Genomic DNA, 22,602 nt, shown 5'->3' with positions numbered 1-22,602 from the left:
AAGCTGAGTCACAATCTGAAAAGATTCACCCAGTTATGTGTCTGTGGCATTTATGTATCCGGTGGTAATACTGGAAAACAAAATGCTTAGGGTCATGGCCAAGACTCATAAAGTAGTTGTGTTCAAGAATCAACATACTGAACTAGGAGAATCATTAACACTATCTGAATCCTGAGTTCCTATGGATGCCAATCATTCTGAACTTCAAAGGATAAAGTGAGATGCCAAAACTGTTCAAAAGCAGAAAGCTACTAGCCCCGCTCATCTAATTAAAACTAATCTTGATTGATAATTTTGGAATTTACTGTATTTTCTATTCTTTTTATCCTATTTTTTTTTAGTTGCTTAGGGACAAGCAACAATTTAATTTTGGTGTTGTGATGAGCGGATAATTTATACCCTTTTTGGCATTGTTTTTACATAGTTTTTAGTATGTTTTAGTTACTTTTTATTATATTTTTTTAGTTTTTATGCAAAATTCATATTTCTGGACTTTACTATGAGTTTGTGTGTTTTTCTGTAATTTCAAGTATTTTCTGGCTGAAATTGAGGGACCTGAGCAAAAATCTGATTCAGAGGCTGAGAAAGGACTGCAGATGCTGTTGGATTCTGACCCTCCAGCACTCGAAGTAGATTTTCTGGAGCTACAAAAGTCAAATTGGCGCGCTCGCAATTGCGTTGGAAAGTAGACATCTTGGGCTTTCCAGCAATATATAATAGTTCATACTTTTCCCGAGATTTGATGGCCTAAACTGGCGTCTAAACGCCGGCCAGAGACCTTTTTCTGGAGTATAACGCCCAAACTGGCACCAGAATTGGAGTTAAACGCCCAAACTGGCACCCAAGCTGGCGTTTAACTCCAAGAATGGCCAACACACATGAAAGCTTCAATGCTCAGCCCAAGCGCATACCAAGTGGGCCCGGGAGTGGATTTCTACACTATCTGCACTTAGTTACTTATTTTCTGTAATTCCTAGTAACTAGTTTAGTATAAATAGCACTTTTTACTATTGTATTCGCATCTCTGGACGTTTAGTCCTTAGACTTGGACTTGGAGGCTGGCCATTTGGCCATGCCTAGACCTTTTTCTCTTATATATTTTCTACGGTGGAGTTTCTACATCTCATAGATTAAGGTGCAGAGCTCTGCTGTTCTTCATGAATTAATGCAAGTACTATTGTTTCTCTTTCAATTCACGCCTACTTCTTCTCCAAGATATACTCTCGTACTTAATTCAGTTAAGTCAGAATGAAGGGGTGACCCATGACAATCACCCACTATCTTCGTTACTCGCTTAGCCAAGATCCACGTGCCTGACAACCACAAAGCGATCTACATGATGTTCACCATAGTCATTGGACAACAGCCGGAGTATATTCTCTTGGGTCTCTAATCAATAGACTGAGTCCATGAGGTTAGGATCTTTGTGGTATAGGCTAGAACCAATTAGCAGCATTCCTGAGATCCGAAAAGTCTAAACCTTGTCTGTGGTATTCCGAGTAAGATCTGGGAAGGGATGACTGTGACGAGCTTCAAACTTGCGAATGTTGGGCATAGTGACAGTGTGCAAAAGGATAGAGAGATCCTATTCTGACGTTAGTGAGAACCGACAAATGATTAGCCGTGCGGTAGCTGTACTTGGTATTTTTCATCCGAGACAAGAAATCCGACAATTGATTAGCCGTGCAGAGATCGTACCTGGTATTTTTCATCCGAGAGGATCATACAGCTTGCCATGGAAGGGAGCACGCATGGTTGGAAGAAGACAATAGGTAAGTAGAGGTTCAGAAGCAACAAAGCATCTCCAAACGCTTATCTGAAATTCCCACCAATAAATTACATAGGTATCTTTATTTTATTTTATGTTTTATTTATCTTTTAATTATCTAAACCTCATAACCAATTGAATCCGCCTGACTGAGATTCACAAGATGACCATAGCTTGCTTTAAGTCGACAATCTCCGTGGGATCGACCCTTACTCACGTAAGGTATTACTTGAACGACCCAATGCACTTGCTGGTTTGTTGTGCGGAGTTGTGAAAAGTGTGATCACAATTTCGTGCACCAAGTAGGTACGCAAATTCCCAATATATTTTTCAATAAAATTCAACACTTTCCTATTAACCCAAGCTCTCATGGTAAAATATAGAATAAATGGGGATTAAAAGGCTCAAGGTGGCTAATAAAGGTGATTGAAAGGGTAGGCTATTTGGGATAAGTGACCTAATAACAAACGATGACCTCAATCATATGCAAGCATGTAAATACACTAAACAATGGACATATAGAATGGAACAAAATATAGATTACAATCATAGAAAAGAAAACACACAAGAATGGAATGTTATAGTTAAATAATGTAACCATGTAATTAAGCTCAAATCTCACAGGTTGTGTGTTCTTATCTCTAATTCATGTTCCAATTTACAGTCTTCAAACAAGTTTAAGACAAAATTTTCAATTTAAATTTGTGCAATACTATAAAAAAGGGTCTTGAAAAGAAACTCATTACTCTAACCAAGCAAAACATACATGAAAACAATTATTATCACGCAATCTATCCTATCTAACAAAAAAAAAGTCAAAATATTGGTGTTAAGAGAGAGAAGTTACCTCCAGAAGTCAAAGGACTGACCTCCCCACACTTAAGGCTTGGCACGGTCCTCCGTGCCATCAGTAAGGAACAAGTGAGGGCTGGAAGCGTCGCCTCCAGTGTCTGGTTCGCCTTGGCTGCCTGTGCTACTGGATGAGAGGGAGTCTGGGGTGTCCTTCTATTCTGGATGAGCCATGCGTGCGCGTCGCTGCTCGCTGGTTGTCACCTCTATTTCTTGTTCTCCTTCCATTTTTGCAAGCTTTCTTTCCATCCTCTAAGCCATTCCTGCCCTAATAAGCCTGAAAATACTTAACGCACAGATCACGGCATCGAACGGAAAAAAAAAGGGAAATTAAAATACACAATTTAAAGGCTTAGGAAGCAAGATTTCAATTATGGAACAAAACTAGGAAGGAATTGTAAAATCATGCAATCTATATGAATAAGTGTGTAAAGACTTGATAAAACCACTCAATTGAGCACAAGATAAACCATAAAATAGTGGTTTATCATTGACCACCAAACCTTGCCAAGACCTTTTTGTCATTTGATTTCCTATATCATTTACTTTTGTTGTTTCCTAATCAAAACCCCAAAATATACATGCCCATGACCAATAACAAGAACACTACCCTGTATTTCCTTTGAGAGACGACCCAAGGTTTAAAAACTTCAGTTTATTATTTTAGGGGTTTGTACTTGTGACAAACAAATGTTTGTATGAAAGGATTATTGTTGGTTTAGAAATTATACTTCGACGAGATTTTAATTGTGAAATTCTAGACCACACAAAAAACCATTCATCAAAATGGCGCCGTTGCTGGGGAGTTGCAATGGTGTTATGTTATTGGTTATTGTATATATGTGAATATTGTAAATACGTTGCTCTTTCACTTGTTTAGATTTAGTTAATTTGCCTTTGTTTTCGCTATGAATTCTCATTTTGGCTATGAGTTTGGTTCTAATTGTGTTGTAGGAAACATGAACTTCAATGACCACATGTATCAACGATGGAACCAACAAAGATTGGAGGAGCCTCAAGGAATTATTCACTCCTATTGGCAACAACCTCCGGATACTTATAGGTATAATCACCATCCTAATGCATGTCAATTCAATGGCTATGGTGACTCTTTTTGTGAAAATCAACAACTATCATCATATGCCTATGAGCCATATCCTCAACATGAACCTCAACCATACTCACAAGCCTCTCTTTACCAAGCACCTTCCTATGACCCATATCCATCATACGACCAATCATCCATACCATTTCCTTGTGACCACTACGAGCAAGCACTACAAGAAAAAAGGCCTATGGCCACGCTTTTTTTTTGCTACGCTTCAAAAGCGTGGCCAAAAGTAGGCTATGGCCATGCTTATGTGTGTGTGGCGTTTGAATAGAGATTTTGCCACGCTTTTTTTTTTGCTACACTTTAAAAGCGTGCCGAAATCTCTCTATGGCCACGCTTTTATGAGGGTGGCAGTTGATGTGAGATTTAACCACATTTTTTTCTACCACGCTTATAAAGCGTAGCCATAGACAGATTTCGGCACACTTTTAAAGCGTGGCAACAGGTATTTGTTATTGTGGCGTTTTAGAAGCGTAGCCGTTTCCTACAAGCCTTTGGGCACACTTCAAAAGCGTGGCCAAAAGGTTCCCTCAGAAAAAAAAAATTAAAGAAGCTCGAATTAACAAAAACGCTCCAGATAGCTAGAGATCAATTCTTTGTGATTCTAACACTTAGAGAAAAAAAGCTAACTCCTTCTGCCCTAACTCCTCCTTCGAAAGCCCCAATGGCAACCACCAATCTCCTCCTTCTTTGTGCCTCACCGCTTCCCCCTCCGAAAGCCCTAGCTAATCATTCTTCAATTTTTTCGCCTTAACCCTTCTTCAAAAGCCCTAACCCCTGTCCTCACCGCGACGACAACACTCCAACGAAGAACAACGAAGCCCTCCCTTCCGCACTGCCGCTCGTTTCCTGCTTCTTCGCTTCCGTGAAGAACGACGAAGCCCTCCCTTCCGCGCTGCTGCTCGCTTCCTGGTTCTTCGCCTCCCTGAAGAACGACGAAGCCCTCCTTTTCGCGCTGCCGCCCGCTTCCTGGTTCTTCGCTTCCGTGAAGAATGATGAAGCCCTCCCTTCCGCGCTGCCACTCGCTTCCTGCTTCTTCGCTTCCATGAAGAATGACGAAGCCCTAACATCTGACGAGGTGGAAAAGTGCCATTTCCAGCTTCGAATAAGGCTGTAGGTTTCTCCTCCTTTTGTTTTTCTGCAGTCAGATTCATGAGGATGACTCTAAGTTTTCATTCTTTTTTTTTATTGTTCATTGTTTTGATTCTCATGCATTTCTTCAGGAGAAGGTGAGGAACCCATTAGTCGAAAACCATCCTAAGCAGTTCGGGATCAGAGGAGCAGAGGAAGAAGAGGATCCTCAAGCAGAGGTTGAAGGCTCCACCAGCTTTGAACCAGTTCACCAAGACCCTTGACAAGAACCAAAGGTGTGTAAATAAGTATCTCCATTTTGTTTCATTTGCCCTGTTTTATGTTTGTGTAATGCTTCAAGTGTAGTAATATTTTCCTCTTATGGCAATTAGATGATGCTTCTGATCACTTTATTTTTTTATCTAATTGCATTTAACTTCCTCTTTGCAATTTCACATTTTGGAAATGATATCAGTTTCAGAAAAGGAAAGGGAAGCTTGAAAGCTAAACATATATATGGTGAATGTATTGAAGTTGTAGCTTCATTTTCTGAGAGAAAGAGTGCATCCTGTTGATCTTGTTGGTGGTGTTGTTTGACTGAAATTTTAAGAATGTAATAGACTTCTCAAAGTTTTATAAAAAATATTTTTCACTATTTTTGGATGTCTAGATTGAGAGCAGAAATTTATGAAAATTATTGCCATTTCTACAATAAATACTGTCGAATTCGGTTCAAACTCTAAATGATCATTTTGAGTTTTAGAGACTTCTAACTCTTATTAACTCTTGATTCTACCTTATTTTAGTTACTTAAACTTGTCTAGCTTAGTGTCACAGCCCCAAGAGCTAAGCTCTTGCCATTATCAAAAGCTAAACATATATATTAGTTTCACTATGATGCATTATTCTTTCATTACTTATATGCCAAAACTTTAGTGTGTTTGATGTATTGTCTTGCTGTCACTTTAAATAAGAATTGAACGCATATAGAGTTATTAGTCAAGAGAATTTTTTTCTACTTTATTAAATCATTTGGATTTTAATTACTGCAGCTTAATAATGATTTTCTACTGGCTCACTGTATCTTCATTTTGGTTATTTTAAATTGGTTTCTGTGATGGTTACTATAGGTTCATTTGAGCTATCATGTCCTATGTTCATGTGTGTAAGTTTAGGTTTCTGCACCAAACATGAGTTCATGGTCGTATGTTTTCATTGTGTTTTGCTTTATTTGACTGAGTCTTAGTAGAAATGAAGCAGAAATGCACCATTTGGAAAAGAAAGAGCACTGGTTTCAAACCCAATACATAAGACCATCTGAAATTTGAAAAGGAAAATAACACATAAAATTTGAGTTTGTTTTAAAGTTGGGAACAATTTGTTATGCTTAAGAAAGGGAATCAAGTGCGGGTGGGCTTATATAATGTGAAGTAAGTGTTCAAAAGACCTCTTTGCCTCAGAATGCAATATACTGTGGCTTACTCTCCTTCTAGCATTAGATACCTAGCAACAGTAGTAGAAAATTAAAGGTCACTTATGATTTTTTGTGCATAAGCAACCAACATCAAGATCAGCCAAAAGATTTTAAAATTCTGCATTGGAATCAGGGTTGGTTGTAGAGCTGATTTATATTTTATTTCTACAGGGGAAGCTATTTTGTTCCTAATTTTGTTTATTTTTCTATTTTATGTCAGTAGAAGAGTTAGAATGAGTGCAAAAATGGTGTTTCTTGTGAATGATTGAGCTTCTTTTATTTCCCCAACTGTTAAGACAAGAAGTTAAAATATATGAACATGAAAATTTAGTCTCCAAGTTTATTTGCTTTTAGTTTTCGGATGTTTACTACCCTTGTTTTTTGGTAGTTTTTCTTGTTTCTCACTCTGGTCTCATTTGTTTCAGTTTCACCCAAGGCACCTAAACTAAAGCCAATAGCAGATTTGTCAATTCTACTTTTTTGGATAAGAGAAACAAAGCCCTGGTTCTTGGTCTTTAATTGAGCCAAGTTCATTCAAAGTCAGAGGAAAAAACTGCTTTAGGTTGGTACAAAATACTTGTTTTTGTATACACACCATTTTGGGGGGATTAATGCTTAACCTTTGGGTTATGATCACCCTCTTGTTGAGGATATCATGACAAAAACAAAATTTTTCATTATTGATAGTGCTAGAATTCATTGTTGCTTGGACTTGGTTGGCAGGGACAAGAAGAAAGAATTTGCGCCAACCAATGCTGCTTTCTATTCCCTTGGAGCAGACCTCTTTCTTTCTCAGCTAAAAACTGAACATATTGCGCGCTGTTTAGGAGTTCCTTCTATCAGCATACCTGGGGATGTTCCTTCTATTCTCATTGTAAATATTTAGGTAGCTGCATATTTCCTAGTCTAGATTGAACTTCAACTGAGAATTTCTTATCTTACATTATTGGGGTGCAAATTTTATGTTTGACATCTGAATATTAGTTTATTCACGTCTGTATATGCACGGCAATTTTTCATACTCTTGTATGATTTACCCTGAAATTGTGTGCTGTTCAAACTGTAGATTCAATTGTATCCTGCGACTGTCTTCCAAACCGTACCTACAAGGTAAAAATTAACTTCCAAAATTCAATCCTTGGTTTAAGATTTTTTTCCTTATAAACACACTTCTCTGAATTCTCTTATCTTTCTTTTATTTCTATCTCATGGGTTAATCTATTTCCTTCCTATAGGATTTATTATATGTGCCATGCATAAGGCTTTCATGCTGATATGTTGTAATTTACTTTGGATAAATAGTAACAAATTTTTGTTTCTCAAATTCAGGGAGCAATCTCACAAATTCAATTTCTTCAAAGCTCTACCATTTGCACCACAAGACTCCAAGAAACTTGTTAATTTTTGCTATGTCTGCTGATGGTATTACCTCTTTTTTCTTCCTCCTTCCCTGTTTTCTGAATTTCGTAAAGGCTTTGAGAATTGACGCTACTGGTGTCTTTGTCTTGAATTATTGGATTATTATTACTAGATTTGGATACTAATTCTTGCCGATTGCCACTGTTTGTGCTTTTAATATTGAATTTTGTGAATTGGTGCATTTGGTTCGCTTGGTTTATGCTATTTGTTATTATCAGTATTAATGCACGCCAAGTGCTTTCTGATATGCCTCTTTGATATTCCTCTCTGGTTTATGCATGTTCACAATTCTGAATTCTTGTTTCTCTATCCAAGTTCATATTTATATTTTACATATACATTACAATATAACAAGCTAAGGACTCTTTTTCTGTTCATGCATGGAAAAGCTTGTGGGATCTGTTTAAGCGTGACTGAATAGTATAATTAATTAATTAATTAAATAAACGCAAAACATTTAGGCATTTAGCTAACTAACAACTATAGTTGCCTTCTGTCTAAGCAGTTTTCTTTTGTTGCTTTCATTGAGCTGTTGTTATGCTAGTGTATAAAATATATAAAAAATATATATAGTTAGTTTTTTTTTAAATGTTGATGAATGAAAACTCTTAACAAAAATATAAATATGATCTGTTGTTATATGTTTGAAATGGATAAAAATGGATCTGAAGCTAAGGGTATGAAATTATTTTCAATTCTTTTGTTCTGCTGCTCCTATGGTACTGCTTTGTTTATACTTTGGTTTCTTAAACTTTCAACTATTTTTAACAGTTTCTTGCCATATGCCACCGACATTACATATGATAGTTTGGGTTGTGGAGTTCTTATTCTTTTCATTCTGCATTTTTTGAATACTACTTAGAAATCTTTTTTACACTGCATAATGTAGAAGAAAGTGAAGAAAGAGCACTACAGGTTTAACGCTCTGATTCTGAGTTGCTTGCTCATGTCTTTCCAAGGTAATTGCTGTGGTCAGAAAAAGAGAGTTGCATAATTTTTCATGCTTTGCTGTTTGTATTTGACAGAGTAATCTTTAATTAATACAGTTATTCTTAGGTAGAAGTTTATTATTATTATGATTACTATATGGCTTGAGAATGATTGTATTTAAAGTATACTTATTAGGAGACCTAAAATTAGATTATTGAAAAATCATAGCCTAGATATACTTTAATCTCAGAGAAATTAAAGTTGAGACATACTTGCCAGTTTTAAGTCAAAATTGAAATAGTACTAGTAATTCATAAAATAGTTTATATAACAGCGAAAAATAATCAAGAAATTTGTTAATTGCTGGTTGGTTGCTACATGCTACGATGGCTATTTTATTCGGTAAAAAAAAAAATAGGCTGACAAGTGTTAGGGGCCACTCTCACCCTAGTTGAAGATGAGAATTAAAATTCTCAAAAGAGTTTATATTCAGGTATTTTTTATGTTTTAAAGTAAGAAAAAAATTTAATTCTCAAGGGCATTTTAATTTTATGCTTTCCAACAGGCTTTTGATAGTTATCTATCCACCACTACTACCACTTCTTTTATTCTGCTGCTCCTGTGGTATTGCTTTGATGTTGCTGTGGTGCTGATTATCTGCTGCCGAACCGCTATTCACTGCCGCTGCTACCTTTCTAATTCTGGTTCTGCTGCGCTACTACTTTGGTGCTGGTGTTGTACGGATTAAGACAGTATTTAAGGTTGGTTCATGCGAATTTAAATATATCTCTTAATTTGTTATTAATGTTATGTGGACAACTTAAGTGCTTTCCTGAGGCACTCACTTCAGGACCTTCTTTAAGAATTGCTAAAATTTAATTTTCTTCGCTATTTTATGTCCAATGCCTTTAAAGTATTTTGGAGACTTGGAAAATTTTGTCTCTTAGTTAATTAGAAAGCTAGACTCGCAGTTAGTGAGACTAGCAGTAAAGACTTCAAACTAGAAACTTAGCTATCTATTTGAAATATATAGGTTTTCGATGGATGTGTCCAAGGATTAGATGGATACACCACGTCATGAAAAAGAATATCAACTCGGTGTAGAAAAGTTTTTACACTTTGCTTTTTCATCACCGGGAATTCCTCAAGGGGAAGAAATTCAATGCCCATGTGCAAAGTGTTGTAATAGACTTTGGTTAAGGAGAGATGTCGTGTATGACCATCTAATATGCGATGGATTTGTAAAAGGTTATAGGCGGTGGTTTAATCATGGGGAATCACTTGTTGCTATGGATGTTGACAGTGACACAGATAAGGAATATAACTGCAATGATAATATTGATGAGTTGTTACGTGATAGATTCAGAGATACTACACAAGTTGATGGACATAACATGGGGCCTAACGAAGGTGCAAAAGAATTTTATAAATTGGTAGACGAGGCAAGCCAAGAACTATACCCTGGATGTAAAGGATTCACAAGATTATCCTTTACCATCCGTCTTTACTTGTTAAAATGCTTGCACAGTTGGAGTAATGCGTCGTTCGCTTTTCTCTTAGAATTATTGAAAGAAGGAATGCCACATTTGAATATTCCTACTTCTTTTGATAAAACGAAGAATATGGTGAAGAATTTGGGTCTTGACTACTAAAAGATCGATGCATGTCCCAATGATTGCATGTTGTATCGGAACGGGCATGAGAATGACTCATTGATGACAAGTCATCTTAGCCTAGTTTCACTAGTCTTTTTCTTTTGTTTTCACTTGAATTGTGCACTTTATTGAGCTACAAGTAAGCTAATTTGGGTAGATTTTCATGCTTCCTTTGATTGAATTAACCATGTATGAATTCATGCTATTTCATGAGGTTTTAGGCTATAATTGTCACATATTATGATAAAATAAATATCTCATGATTTTAAGCATAGCTTTGATGTGTTTGGTTGATTAATGATAGGTGAAGAAATCTTGGAGAAAGGTTGAAGCAAGAAGGAATGGCTAGGAGTAAAGAGAGGACAATGGAATAAGTGAAAATGAACCAGGAAGCAAAAAGCTGGACCAAAAGTTAGCCTCAAACTTTTGCACAAACTTTTGGGTGAAAAGTTGGCCCCAACGTTAGCCCCTAACTTTTGGGCTAACGTTGGCACATGAAAGTTACTCCCTGGGCACCAAAAGTTTGCGCCAACGTTAGCCCCTAACTTTGTGGCTAACGTTGGCATGAGAAAAATACCCCCTGGCCACCAAAAGTTTGCGCCAACGTTAGCCTCTGACTTTTGGGCTAACGTTGGCACATGAAAAACACAAAGGGGGAGAAAAAGTTTGCGCCAACGTTAGCCCCTAACTTTTGGGCTAACGTTGGCGCCATAAGTGCACTAAGGAAAGCCAACGTTGGAGCAAAAGTTAGACCCCTAACTTTTGCACCAACGTGGGTATCAGCAAAACATGGGGGCTGATATGAAAAGTTGGACCAAAAGTTTGCCTCAAACTTTTACTCAAACTTTTACTCAAACTCCAACCCGGTTCACTTGGTTCACTTTGGTTCCTCTCCAAACTCCAAGAGCAATCAACCAAGGCCTCTCTCAACCCAACTCCACCAAGAGCAAAGGCCCAACTCAAGGCTTGAAGATCATTTGAAGAAAGTGTATAAATAGGATAGAATTCAAGTTCTTAGAGGAGCTTTCCTTTTGAGTTTTCATAATAGTTTTCGGAGAGCTTTGGATATTGAGTGATCTTTAATTTCTTAGTTTCGGGGAAGGAGAATTCCACTCTCTTCCTCTTAGTTTTATTGCTTTCAATTTCAATTGCAATTGTCTTGGATCTTGGGTTGGAGAATTGAAGGAATTCTGTTTCAATCTCATCCGAAGATCTCTCTGTTTCTTCTACTGCTTATTGAATTTAATTTCTGTTAATTGTTCTTCATCTACTTTCTTTGCAATTTACAATTCCTTTGTAATTGTTCTTGTTGGATCTAGGAAGGCATTGAGATCTAGACTTGGTTATCTAGTCTCTTGGGTCCTGAGATCCGGATTCCCCATTTCCCATTCTCTGTTTACTGTTTTCATGCTTATTTACAATTATGTTTTTAGATCCGGTTAAATCCAAGTGTTCTTTTACTTCTCTGTTGGTTGCAATTTACTTTCCCTCGTTTAATTTCTGCAAATACAACTCCCAATTCCCTTTACAATTCAAGCTATTTACATTTCTTGCACTTTAAGATTCTGCAATTTACATTTCTTGCTCATCTTGCCATGTCTGTGGAACATCCCGTTATATTGAGCATCATGTAGAAGAGGACGATGCTACCTCATCTAAAAAGCCTCGTAAAGTTACTACAAAAACTCTAAGGCATTTCCCCCTGATTCCCAGACTTCAAAGGCTTTTTATGTGCACAAGGACGGTTGAAGCTATGTCTTGGCATCATAATGAACGTGTTAAAGATGGGTCGTTAGGGCATCCTGCCGATGGTGAATCTTGGAAAGCATTTGACAGTCGACATGAAGATTTTGCAAAGGAGCCTCGTAATGTGGGACTTGGCTTAGCAAGCGACGGATTCAATCCGTTTCGAACTTTGAGTAGTACACATAGTACATGGCCTGTTTTTCTGATGGTGTATAATCTACCCCCTTGGATGAGCATGAAGCCTGATTATTTTATGCTCTCTTTACTCATTCCTGGCCCACAATCACCGGGAAATGATATTGATGTCTTTCTTCAACCACTAATTGAAGAATTAAAAGAATTGTGGGAGTCAGGTGTCGAAACATATGATTCCAAAGAGAACAAAACATTCAACATGAGAGCATGTCTTTTATGGACAATTAACGACTTCCCTGCGTATGCTATGTTATCTGGGTGGAGTACAAAGGAAAAATTGGCTTGTCCATGTTGTAATGATGAGACTTCTTCTATATATCTGAAACATAGCCACAAGACTGTTTATATGGATCATCGAAGGTTTTTACCCATGAACCATCCATGGAGACATAATAAAAGATCTTTTAATGGGAAAACTGAACTTAGGTCTCCACCGCAGTTGGTAGATGGAACAACTATATTTCATATATTGCAAGGGGTAGATAATTCTTTTGGGAAGAAGCAAAGGAAAGCAAAGAATGGCATTTCAAATTGGAAAAAGCGATCAATCTTTTTTGATTTACCATATTGGAAGTTCAACATGTTTAGACACAACCTTGATGTCATGCACATAGAGAAGAATATAGTTGATAGCATAATTGGAACGCTTTTGGATATTTCTGGAAAGACAAAAGATCATGCAGCTGCGCGTTTTGACCTTAAAGACATGGGTATTAGGAAAAACCTTCAACCAAGAGATACGAATGATGGTAAAAGAACTAAGTTAGCAAAGGCATGCTTCTCAATGACTGCAGCAGAGAAAACAATCTTTTGTAGTGTGTTAAAAGGGGCAAAATTACCAGACGGAAGCGCTTCCAATATCGCTCGATGTGTGCAGCAAACGGAAAAGAAGATTTCTGGTTACAAGACCTATGATGCTCATTTCATGTTACATTACTTGTTGCAAGTACCGATCAAGAGCATACTTCCTGACGATGTTGCCATCGCTTTAGTTCGATTATGTTCTTTTTTTCGCCGGATATGTCAGAAGGTAATTAGCATAGATGAGGTAGTTAACTTAGAAGCAGAGATTGCTGCGACATTATGCCAATTGGAGAGGATTTTTCCTCCAAGCTTTTTTGACATAATGGTGCACTTGCCTATCCATTTGGCAAATGAAGTGAGGTTAGGTGGTCCAGTTCAATATCGTTGGATGTACCCAGTTGAACGATATATGTGCACACTAAAATCAAATGTTCGTAACAGAAGTCGTCCAGAAGGATCCATTGCTGAAGGATATTTGGCGAATGAGTGTATTAATTTTTGCTCAAGATATTTGCATGAAGATGTCCAAACAAGATTCAACAGAGTGCCTCGAAACAATGATGAGTGTGTTTCAGATGAGCTACAAACTACGAGTTTGTTTCCAAGCAAAGGATGTCCTTTGGGTGGAAAAATGGGAGATTTGTTCATGTTAGATGAAAAATCAGAAATACAAGGTCATTCATACATCCTAAACAATTGTGATAAGATCGAAGTCTACATGAGGTATTTTGTTTGATTCATTGTCATTTTGTAGACCTCAATCATAACATTTTACCCTAGTAACAAATAAGAATATAATTATTTCATCTTCAGAGAGCATGAGGAGGCAGTAAATGATAACATTCCATGAAGAACAAAGTGGGAGAAAGCCAAAGACCATAGTCAACAGTTCTCAGAATGGTTTAAAACTCGTGCCATGAAAAAGGATGTGCCTGGTTGGGCAAAAGGGTTGGCTAGGGGTCCAAATAGAGTTGCAAAAAGATTTTCAGGTTATGTTATCAATGGGTATAGGTTCCATACAAGGCACTGTGATGCGAGACGTAAAACCCAAAATAGTGGTGTCACATTGGAGGCATTGACTCCTAGTTTTGCTACTGTGAAAGATAAGAACCCAATTGAAGCCAAAGTAACCTACTATGGTAGAATAGTTGATATGTTTGAATTAGATTATTATGGCCAATTTAAGGTATTCCTGTTTAAGTGTGAGTGGTATACAGTTGCAAAAGATAACTTTGGTCTCTCATATGTGTATTTCAGTAAGAAATGCTACCAAGAAGAACCATTTGTGCTAGCATCCCAAGTAAACCAATGCTTTTATGTGCAAGACCCATATGTGAGTGACAAACACTATGTTATGAAAACAATTCCAAGAGATTTATTTAGGATAAGTGATGACCTTGAGCCTGATTCCCCCATAATATATGCAAGGGAACCATGTGAACTCGAAGTGATTCCCAGTCTTCCAAATGATAATGGCGAAGTTGATCTAGTGAGAAATGATCTACGAGCAACCATTATAGATGTGGCTCCAAATATGTTTGCCAAACAACGTGGTGAGGAAGATGAGGAAAGTGAATACGAGTACATGGAGGACTCTGATTCTGAAACATCTTGACATGTTTTCATGTGATGCTGTTTTGGTAGAATTCTAAATGTCTCATTTGTTTTAGTTATTTTGCTTATTTAATTACTCGCTTATGTTGATTATGTCCATTTAATTATTCATAAAATAACATTTTTTTCATTGCAACTCTTTTGTGTATGCAGAATGGAGAAAAGAGAGATCGCTAAAAGAAAATGGATAAGTACCTTAGCACAAAAAATGAAAGAAAAAAGTCCCAAAAAAAAATAATTTCTTTGAGGTTACACAAGTGAGGTCAAGTGCTGAATTGCTACAACAATACAATATTAAAAGAGAAAAGATCATGGCTGAAAATAAGAAGGCTAGCTTCCAAGCTCAAGACCCAAAAGATCAAACAAGAAACCAACCCATCACAATCGTGGAAGATGCCATTGAAGAGCAAGCTAGGACTCCAAAGAAGAAAAAGAAGGTGTAACCAATGTCACTTTTTCAAGAATGTGAACATAATGGGAACGGGACAATGTCTCAAGCTGAAAAGACCTCCAAAACTGGGAATCAGAGGACTGTTGAAGCTGATACAATGGAACAAAATGATTTAAGTTCTGATGATGAGGGAGAAGATACAAGCGAGCTAACTGCAAGTTCAACAAAAAAAGGAATGAGTCTTGACATGTATTTTAAGGTACATGGGATAAATTTGGAAGATGAAGAAGATGATGAAGATGAGGAAGATGAGCTTGATGATACTGCAAATGATGAGGGTAATGGAGGACAAGCTAGTAATGAAGGTGCTTTTCTTGTTTTACCTTATTGTCAAAATATAGCTTGTATTACTTCTAAGTTGATTTGAGTTTAAAATTCTATTATTTTAATCAGACTTAGGCACAATAAAGAAGAAAACTTGTGGAAAGACTGTGCAAAAAGCTTCATGCCACTGATTTTAATGATCGACGGGAGGTGGAATTTTTTGGAGGGCAGCCTATAGGTCCAACCAAGGAGGTTGTATCTAACCTCAACCAACTCTTGGGCACAACAGTTAGAAATCCTCGTTTTATGACTTTGCTATATACTAGTTGGCATGGTGTGCCTAAAAACCTCAAAGAGGACATGTGGGAGTATGCCAATGTATGTAAGAATTATAGATAATTTTGTTAAGATTTATTTGTTACATTATTTATGCTAACCTTTGACATTCTAATTTGTTATCTTGTTTAGCAAAAATTCATTCTTCCAATAACTTCAAAGCCGTGGGTAATGAACGGATTTTGTCGTGCATGGAAAAAATACAAAGGCGAAATAAAAAAGGAACATTTCTTGAAGTACAACACAAAGAAAGAAATGATAAAGAACCGACCGTTAGAGATCCCTGAGGTTCAATTTTGCAAACTAATTCGGTATTGGAGTCTTCCGACTGTTAAGGTAATATTGTCTTTTAGTTCTTTATGTGATTAAACTTGGTGTTTTGGAAAAAGGTAGTGTGATTTTGAAAAAATAAGAAAACATGTTTATTAAGAATAATAACATCTCTTTTTCATGTTTATATTTAGGTTGTGTCTACCAAGAATGCTAAAAATAGGTCAAAGCAAACATGTCCTCACCGGATGGGTTCGACAAATTTTGGAATAGTGCGCAAGCAGCTGGTAATATAACTTATTTTTTTGTGATTTCTCATTTATATTCAGGTTGTAGTTTTCTAGTTAGCATGCTTCATGTAAATTTTTCTATATGTACTCTAGCGCGACTCTAAAGAGAACAGTGAAGAACCATTAAGAGTTGAAGTTTTCATAGCAACTCGCACAAGTAAAAAAGGAAAAGAAATTGATGCTAAAACACAAAGCACAATTGTGAGTTGTTTGTATTTGTATTTAGATTTGTACAATATTAATTCTATAGTGATTTCTATTAATATTGAGTTAATACGGCAGGCTGAACTTCAAACCCGCATAGAGGCAGGGGAAAATGATGAGGATGCATTTGTAGGAATGTTAGGAAAGGACCAACCAGGTCGAGTTCGTTGTTTTGGGGCTTCGATTACAAAAAGCTCTCTTAAAAAGGATGACGCGATTCGACAAGTCAAGGTTGAACACAACAACAAGGTTGAATCATTAGAGAAGAAGATGGACGGTGTATGTAGTTTATTAAAGGTATTGGTGCACCAAGTCAACCCTGGAATGAGTGAGGAAGAGGTAGCAGCCTTAGTACAAGCTGCCCAAAATTCTCCTTTGGATGCCTCAAGTAGCAGACCGAGAAATACTCCTCGCTCCTCCGAATCAACTCATATTCCACCCAAAGATGTAAGTCACTATCTTTGGATATTCGATATATTTCCATTTAAAGTAGTTGACTTATTGTTGTTGTTGATTTTGGACATTTGATAGTGAGATAAAAGATTCTAAATGGTGCTAATGGTGTTGAATTGGAATCTGAATTCAAAGTTGTTGACTTTTTAGTTGTGTTTTGTTTTGTATCTAGTGTGGCATTGAATCTCAATTTTGGAAAACACGAGAAATCTTTGAAGATTTTCACTTTTTCCTAATCAAATTGGAAAAAGGAAAAGAAAAGAAACCATAATTGAATTTTAATGTTTTTGTTTGTTTTGATTTTTGCAGACTCCAGAAGGAATTAATGGCTCTCATGGTTTATCTCATTTTGCTTGATTTATTTATTGGGGATCGGTTATAGAATTGATCCATATGCAATTTGTATTGATTCTCCAGTTGCTAGTATAAATTGTGCATGCATGTGACTGCAGGTGCAGTATAGGGCTACAAGAATGGTTAATTTGGTTGTGAAATATATTAGGAGTTAGGGTGATACATGCCATTGTTGAGAAACATGTGACTGTTGCAGAAAAAAAAAAGGGAGGGGAGGGGGGCAGTTTGATTGTTAGCTTCCTAGCTATATCAGTACCCTTTCCCTTTTTTGAAAGCTTTAAGAACAAAAAAAGTATACTGGCTTTCAATGAAAGAAAAGCCTTTGCTGGTTACAATTATTGTACAACTATAACATTCATTTGTTGATAATATATGTCTCCATTTTTTGGTTTGGTATAAGATGCACTAACACAACAATATTTAAAATTATGCAGGGAAGTGCTGAAAACAGTTTTGCTCACAATGATGATCAGTAATCATGAAGTTTTATATTTTGTAATGAAGTGTAAAGGAAGTAGATAATGTAACCCATGTTGGAATTGTAATTCATGTATTAGGAAACTGCTAGTGGACGAGACTTTGATTTTTGGTATTTTGTTAGAGTATAACTAACATGTGATCAAACACTTTTTCTGTGACAAGTTTATGAAGGAAGGATTTGTTGATTTAAAATTAGTAGTCATCTTTCAAATTTTAAAATTATCTATGATTTTGTAAGGTTTAAAAAAAGTAGTGCCAATAGGTACGGAACTATTTTACAGCCACGCTTTAAAAGGGTGGCCATATTGTACAACAGCAATCAATAGCCACGCTTTATAAGCGTTACTGTAATTTAGTTCAGAACCTATTGGCACGGTTCTAAAGCGTACCCATATCTCTACTTGTTGCCACGCTTTGGAAGCGTGGCGATATACGTTGCAGTGCGCATGAACAGCCACGCTTTAAAAGCGTAGCTGTATCTCACACCTATTGGCACGCTTATAAAGCGTAGCCATATGTCTTGTTATTGGCACGCTTTAAAAGCGTAGCTGTATCTCACACTTATTGGCACGCTTTTAAAGCGTAGCCATATGTCTTGCTATTGGCACGCTTTAAAGCGTAGCCATATGTCTTGCTATTGGCACGCTTTTAAAGCGTAGCTATATGCCATGCTATTGGCACGCTTTAAAAGCGTAGCAATAGTTCACACATATGGCCATGCTTTTAAAGCGTGGTGATCTTTAAAAGTGTGGCAAGAAAAAAGTGTGCCAATAGGTCACGAAAAGCGTGGCGATAGAGCAACCGGCACCCTTGCAGTTGTGACCCTTTCAAAAGCGTGCCGGTAGCTCAAAAAGCGTGGCGAAAAGCTATCGCCACGCTTTTAAGGTCTTTTCGCCACGCTTTAAAAGCGTAGCAAAAAGCTTGTTTTCTTGTAGTGAAGAAAATTTAGAACAACCACAACCCTATCATGATTACTATCAAGAACCACCTCAATACACGCCATCTCCATACCCTTACCAAGAAGAACCGCCTTCCTACTATGAATCCTTTCTCCAAAATGATGAACCTTCTTGTCCACCCCAAGCTCCAATAGATGATTCTCTCACCTTGCTACTTCAAGGACAAGCGGATATGCAAAGGAACACCTTAGAGTTTGTGACTAACTTAACCATGGTGGTGCATACTTTATCCCACCAATGCTTGAACACTCAAGGTTCCTCCGTGCCCACATGTGAAAGACCAAAAGAAGAGCAAAGCATGAAGAAGAAATTGAAAAGTCCGGTGGAGAAAGAGGAGTTAGGTTTTGTATTGGAACAATTGGAGAAACCTATGATTGTTGAAGAAGAGGAAACCGTGGTTGAAACTTTAGGAGATATGGAACCACCATGGGAGCAACAACCTCCGAAGCATATCAAAATTGAAGAATATGAAGAGATTGATCAAGAGATGGATTCAATCATCAATGACTTTTTATCTAAAATTGAATCCTCTCCCATGAGGTGTGGAATTGACATTATTGAAGACAACTCGAAACCAAGTAATATTGGTACCCTTGTTGAAGAAATTGACAAGCAAGAAGAACTTGAAAGGAGTTGTCAAGAGGTGGAAATAACTAAGGAAGAACCTAAAGAAGTAGACCTCGCACTATCTAAGTGTGGGGAGGTCCCCATTCCCAATTCACCACCCAACACAACATTCAAGTGGGAAAAATTCTTTCCCTTAAGCTTCACTTTCTCACTTGAATATGGCTTGATTGAAACGAACGGGCAAATTAGAGCTCTTTGTGGAATCAATAGCAAGAAGGAGTTGTGTAGTGGTTGGAAGTGTGGTATTAGGCTCATTAATGTCACAACTTCAAGGCATAGGGACTATGATTGGAAGAATGCTACTTTGTTTGGGTATAGGAAGAGATTTCGGTGTGCTACAGAGAATTCTACATGTCAACCACCCGGACAAAAGATCCATGACAATCAACTTGAAGAAGGGTGTGAAAATAAGATATGGGACACCGGATCATACTTTGATGACTAACTTTGGGACCTTATATCTTGGGTTGAACTTCACCCAAGCTTGGTGAAGACTGTTGGAATTTCTGTCAACCATTTGCGGAGCAAAGATCCTTGGAGATTCAAGGATGAGTACAAACACAAGCCACCATGACAAAGAGCTTCCCAAATGTCCAACTTAAGGACTTAAAATAAAAGTTCTAGGTGAGAGACACCCCACCATGGTAAACTCTTTCTATTTCCTCTTGTAGATTTGATTAATAAGTGATTCGAGTTGCCATTGTAGGTAGTTTTCCTCTTCAATGTAGTCTTCTCTTAATGTTTTGATTGTAGTTGCTTAAGGTTCAAGTTATGTTTGGTTGCTTTTGGAAATTTTTATTAATTTTTCATTTTTGGTTGATTTAGAGTTGAAGGTAATGTTAGGGAGATTTTTAGCGGTTTTTAGTGTTTCTTAAAAAAAAAGAAAGCAGGGACGCGTACGCACGCTGTACGCGTACGCGTCGATGAGGGAATACAGATCCAGACATGGATCCAGAGAGTTAGGCAAGCACAACGCGAACACTGAGCGTGGAGCACAAGGTCATGCATGTGTATGCGTGGATGGGTTAACACAGTTCCCATACTCCCATCCGAGAGTCGCAAAAACACTGTGCAAACCATGCGCGAAACGCACAAATATCAACCTACGCGGACGCGTACTCTACGCGTACTGATGACAAGTCATCTTATGCTAGTTTTACAAGCATTTTTCATTAGTTTCATTAGGTTTTATGCACTTTCTTGCACCATAAGTAAGTAATTGGAGTGGATTTTCATGCCTTTGTTGAACCAATCAAACAACATTCATTTTACACAAAATCATAGGTTTTATGCTAGAATTAATTAATTTTATAAATGATGCAAAGATCTAGTGATTTTGGTGGGACTTTGATTAGTTGTTTGGTTGCTAATAGATGAAGATATGGTGGAAAGAGAACATTTTGGCACACTTTTGAAGTTTGAGCACGCTTTGTACCTTAGGCAACGATTTAAAATGCGTAGCCTATGAAAATAAAATGTGGCGCCCGACCAAGGCCAAGTACCAAGGGAGCAAGGCCAACGTTCACTTTATTGAACGTATCGCTCTAATAGAGGAACCAAACTCGCGCATGCATCAAGGCAAGGCACAGCAAGGAATGTTCAAAATTGTGAACGTATCGCTCCAAGAGGAAGCACCAAATGGTGCAGCACAAACCAAAGGCCAAGGGTAGCGTTGCAAGAAATGAGCGCTACGCTCACTATTGCTCCCTTTTTCGTGCCTTTCATCAAAGAGGAAGCATGCACAATGAAGAGTAGCGCTCAAGAATTCGAGCATGGCATTCACTTTCTCTCACTTTCTCGTGCTCTTAGCCAAGGAGAGCAAGGATCTTACCCAAGAAATTTAAAGAAGCAAGGCACTCTCACCAAGGCTCGAGCTAGGAACCAAGAAAAGCCAAGCATGCACAAAGCAAAACACAAGGAGTAGCGCTCAAAAACTCAAGCGTAGCACTCTCAACCAAGGAAAGCAAAGTTCACCCAAGGCTCAGCAACATGTAGCGCTCAAAGAGTGAGCGAAACGCTCACAAAGTGAACGCTATGGGCTAGGGAGGCACACCAAATTGGCTCACCAACTAAGAGTGAATGTGACGTTCACTATACCAAATGGAGCGCTCCCCTAGAAGGTTCCCACACACCAAACCAATTTGAACCAAAGCCAACCGGACCCATCTTTCTTCAAATCCAAAAACCAAAAGGCCCACTCCAATCTTTGAAGACCAAAATAGAAAGTGTATAAATAGGATTAAGTTTGATTCGAAAAGGGGACCTTTAGCTCATTTTTTAGTTTTCACTTTTAATTTTCAATTGTTTTGAATTTGAGATTTGGGAATTTGGATCTGAGTTTTTCTTTCTGCATTTTCATTTCTTCTGCAACTTCTATTGTCTGTTCTTGGATTTTAAATTGAGATTGAAGAGCTCTATTGATTCTAAATCTAAGAATCATCTTTTACTCTTCCTCTCAATTGTTCTAAGAATTAGATCTAAATTTAGTTTTCTATTTTCATTTTCTTTCTTCTGCAACTTCTACTTTTGGGTTTTTGAATTGAGATTGAAGAATTTCATTGAATCTAGATCTGAGAATCATCTTTGCTTGCTTTCATATAGTTTTTGGAATTGGAGAATTGGATTTAAGTTTCTTTTGTTGTTTTTAATTTTATTTTCTTCTGCAGTTTACTTTCTGCTTGATCAAGAGAGTAGTTGAGATTTAGATCTGTCTTCTAATTTCATTGTTCTTCTTTGATCTTTAATTTCTCTTTAGGATTTCAAAATTGACTCAAGTTTTCTTGCTATTTTGTCTCCTGAAGCAATTTTCCATTCCTGTTCTTGCTACTGATATCCAGATCTGAATTCTTGCATCTCAGAGCCTTCTGATTTACTTTAGTTTGCAATTCCTTGTTCAATTCCAAATCCCAGCACCCAAATTCCTTTTACTCTTCAACAAATTTACATTTCTCAGCAATTTAGATTCAGCAATTTACCTTTCTTGCACTTTAAGTTTCTGCAATTTACTTTTCTTACAATTTAAGTATCAGCTCTTTTACTTTCTTGTTCTTTAAGTTACTTGCAATTTACCTCTTCTGCACCTTATTCTTCTGCTTAATTTACCTTCTGTACCTTTATTTTCTTGCAATTTACCTTCTGTCAATCAAAATCACTCCATTCATCAAATATTTGCTTAACTAAATTCATCACCTAACTAAAATTGCCCAATCCATCAATTCCTGTGGGGTCGACCTCACTCTTGTGAGTAATTACTACTTGATGCGACCCGGTACACTTAC

General features: G+C 37.3%; 1 protein-coding gene across 1 annotated transcript; it reads left to right on the top strand.

Annotated features, from left to right (window-relative positions):
• Positions 15,083-17,261, top strand: LOC110266345. The gene is made up of 7 exons (XM_021110825.1): positions 15,083-15,392; positions 15,641-15,729; positions 15,820-16,023; positions 16,152-16,244; positions 16,341-16,448; positions 16,530-16,898; positions 17,214-17,261. The coding sequence occupies exons 1-7, from the start codon at positions 15,083-15,085 to the stop codon at positions 17,259-17,261; spliced, it is 1,221 nt and encodes a 406-aa protein (XP_020966484.1).

This window comes from Arachis ipaensis, chromosome B01, assembly GCF_000816755.2.
Source record: "Arachis ipaensis cultivar K30076 chromosome B01, Araip1.1, whole genome shotgun sequence".
NCBI lineage: Eukaryota > Viridiplantae > Streptophyta > Magnoliopsida > Fabales > Fabaceae > Arachis > Arachis ipaensis.
The sequence above is the reverse complement of the archived record's forward strand: the minus strand, read 5'-3'. Positions and strand labels throughout refer to the sequence as shown.

What these genes read in the sequence shown, in the direction of transcription:
- LOC110266345 (XM_021110825.1), top strand. Translation starts at nt 15,083, where the DNA reads ATGTCACTTTTTCAAGAATGTGAACATAATGGGAACGGGACAATGTCT. An exon ending in AGGACAAGCTAGTAATGAAG is followed by an intron (nt 15,393 to 15,640) that starts GTGCTTTTCTTG and finishes TGGGCACAACAG; the next exon opens with TTAGAAATCCTCGTTTTATG. An exon ending in GGAGTCTTCCGACTGTTAAG is followed by an intron (nt 16,024 to 16,151) that starts GTAATATTGTCT and finishes GTTTATATTTAG; the next exon opens with GTTGTGTCTACCAAGAATGC.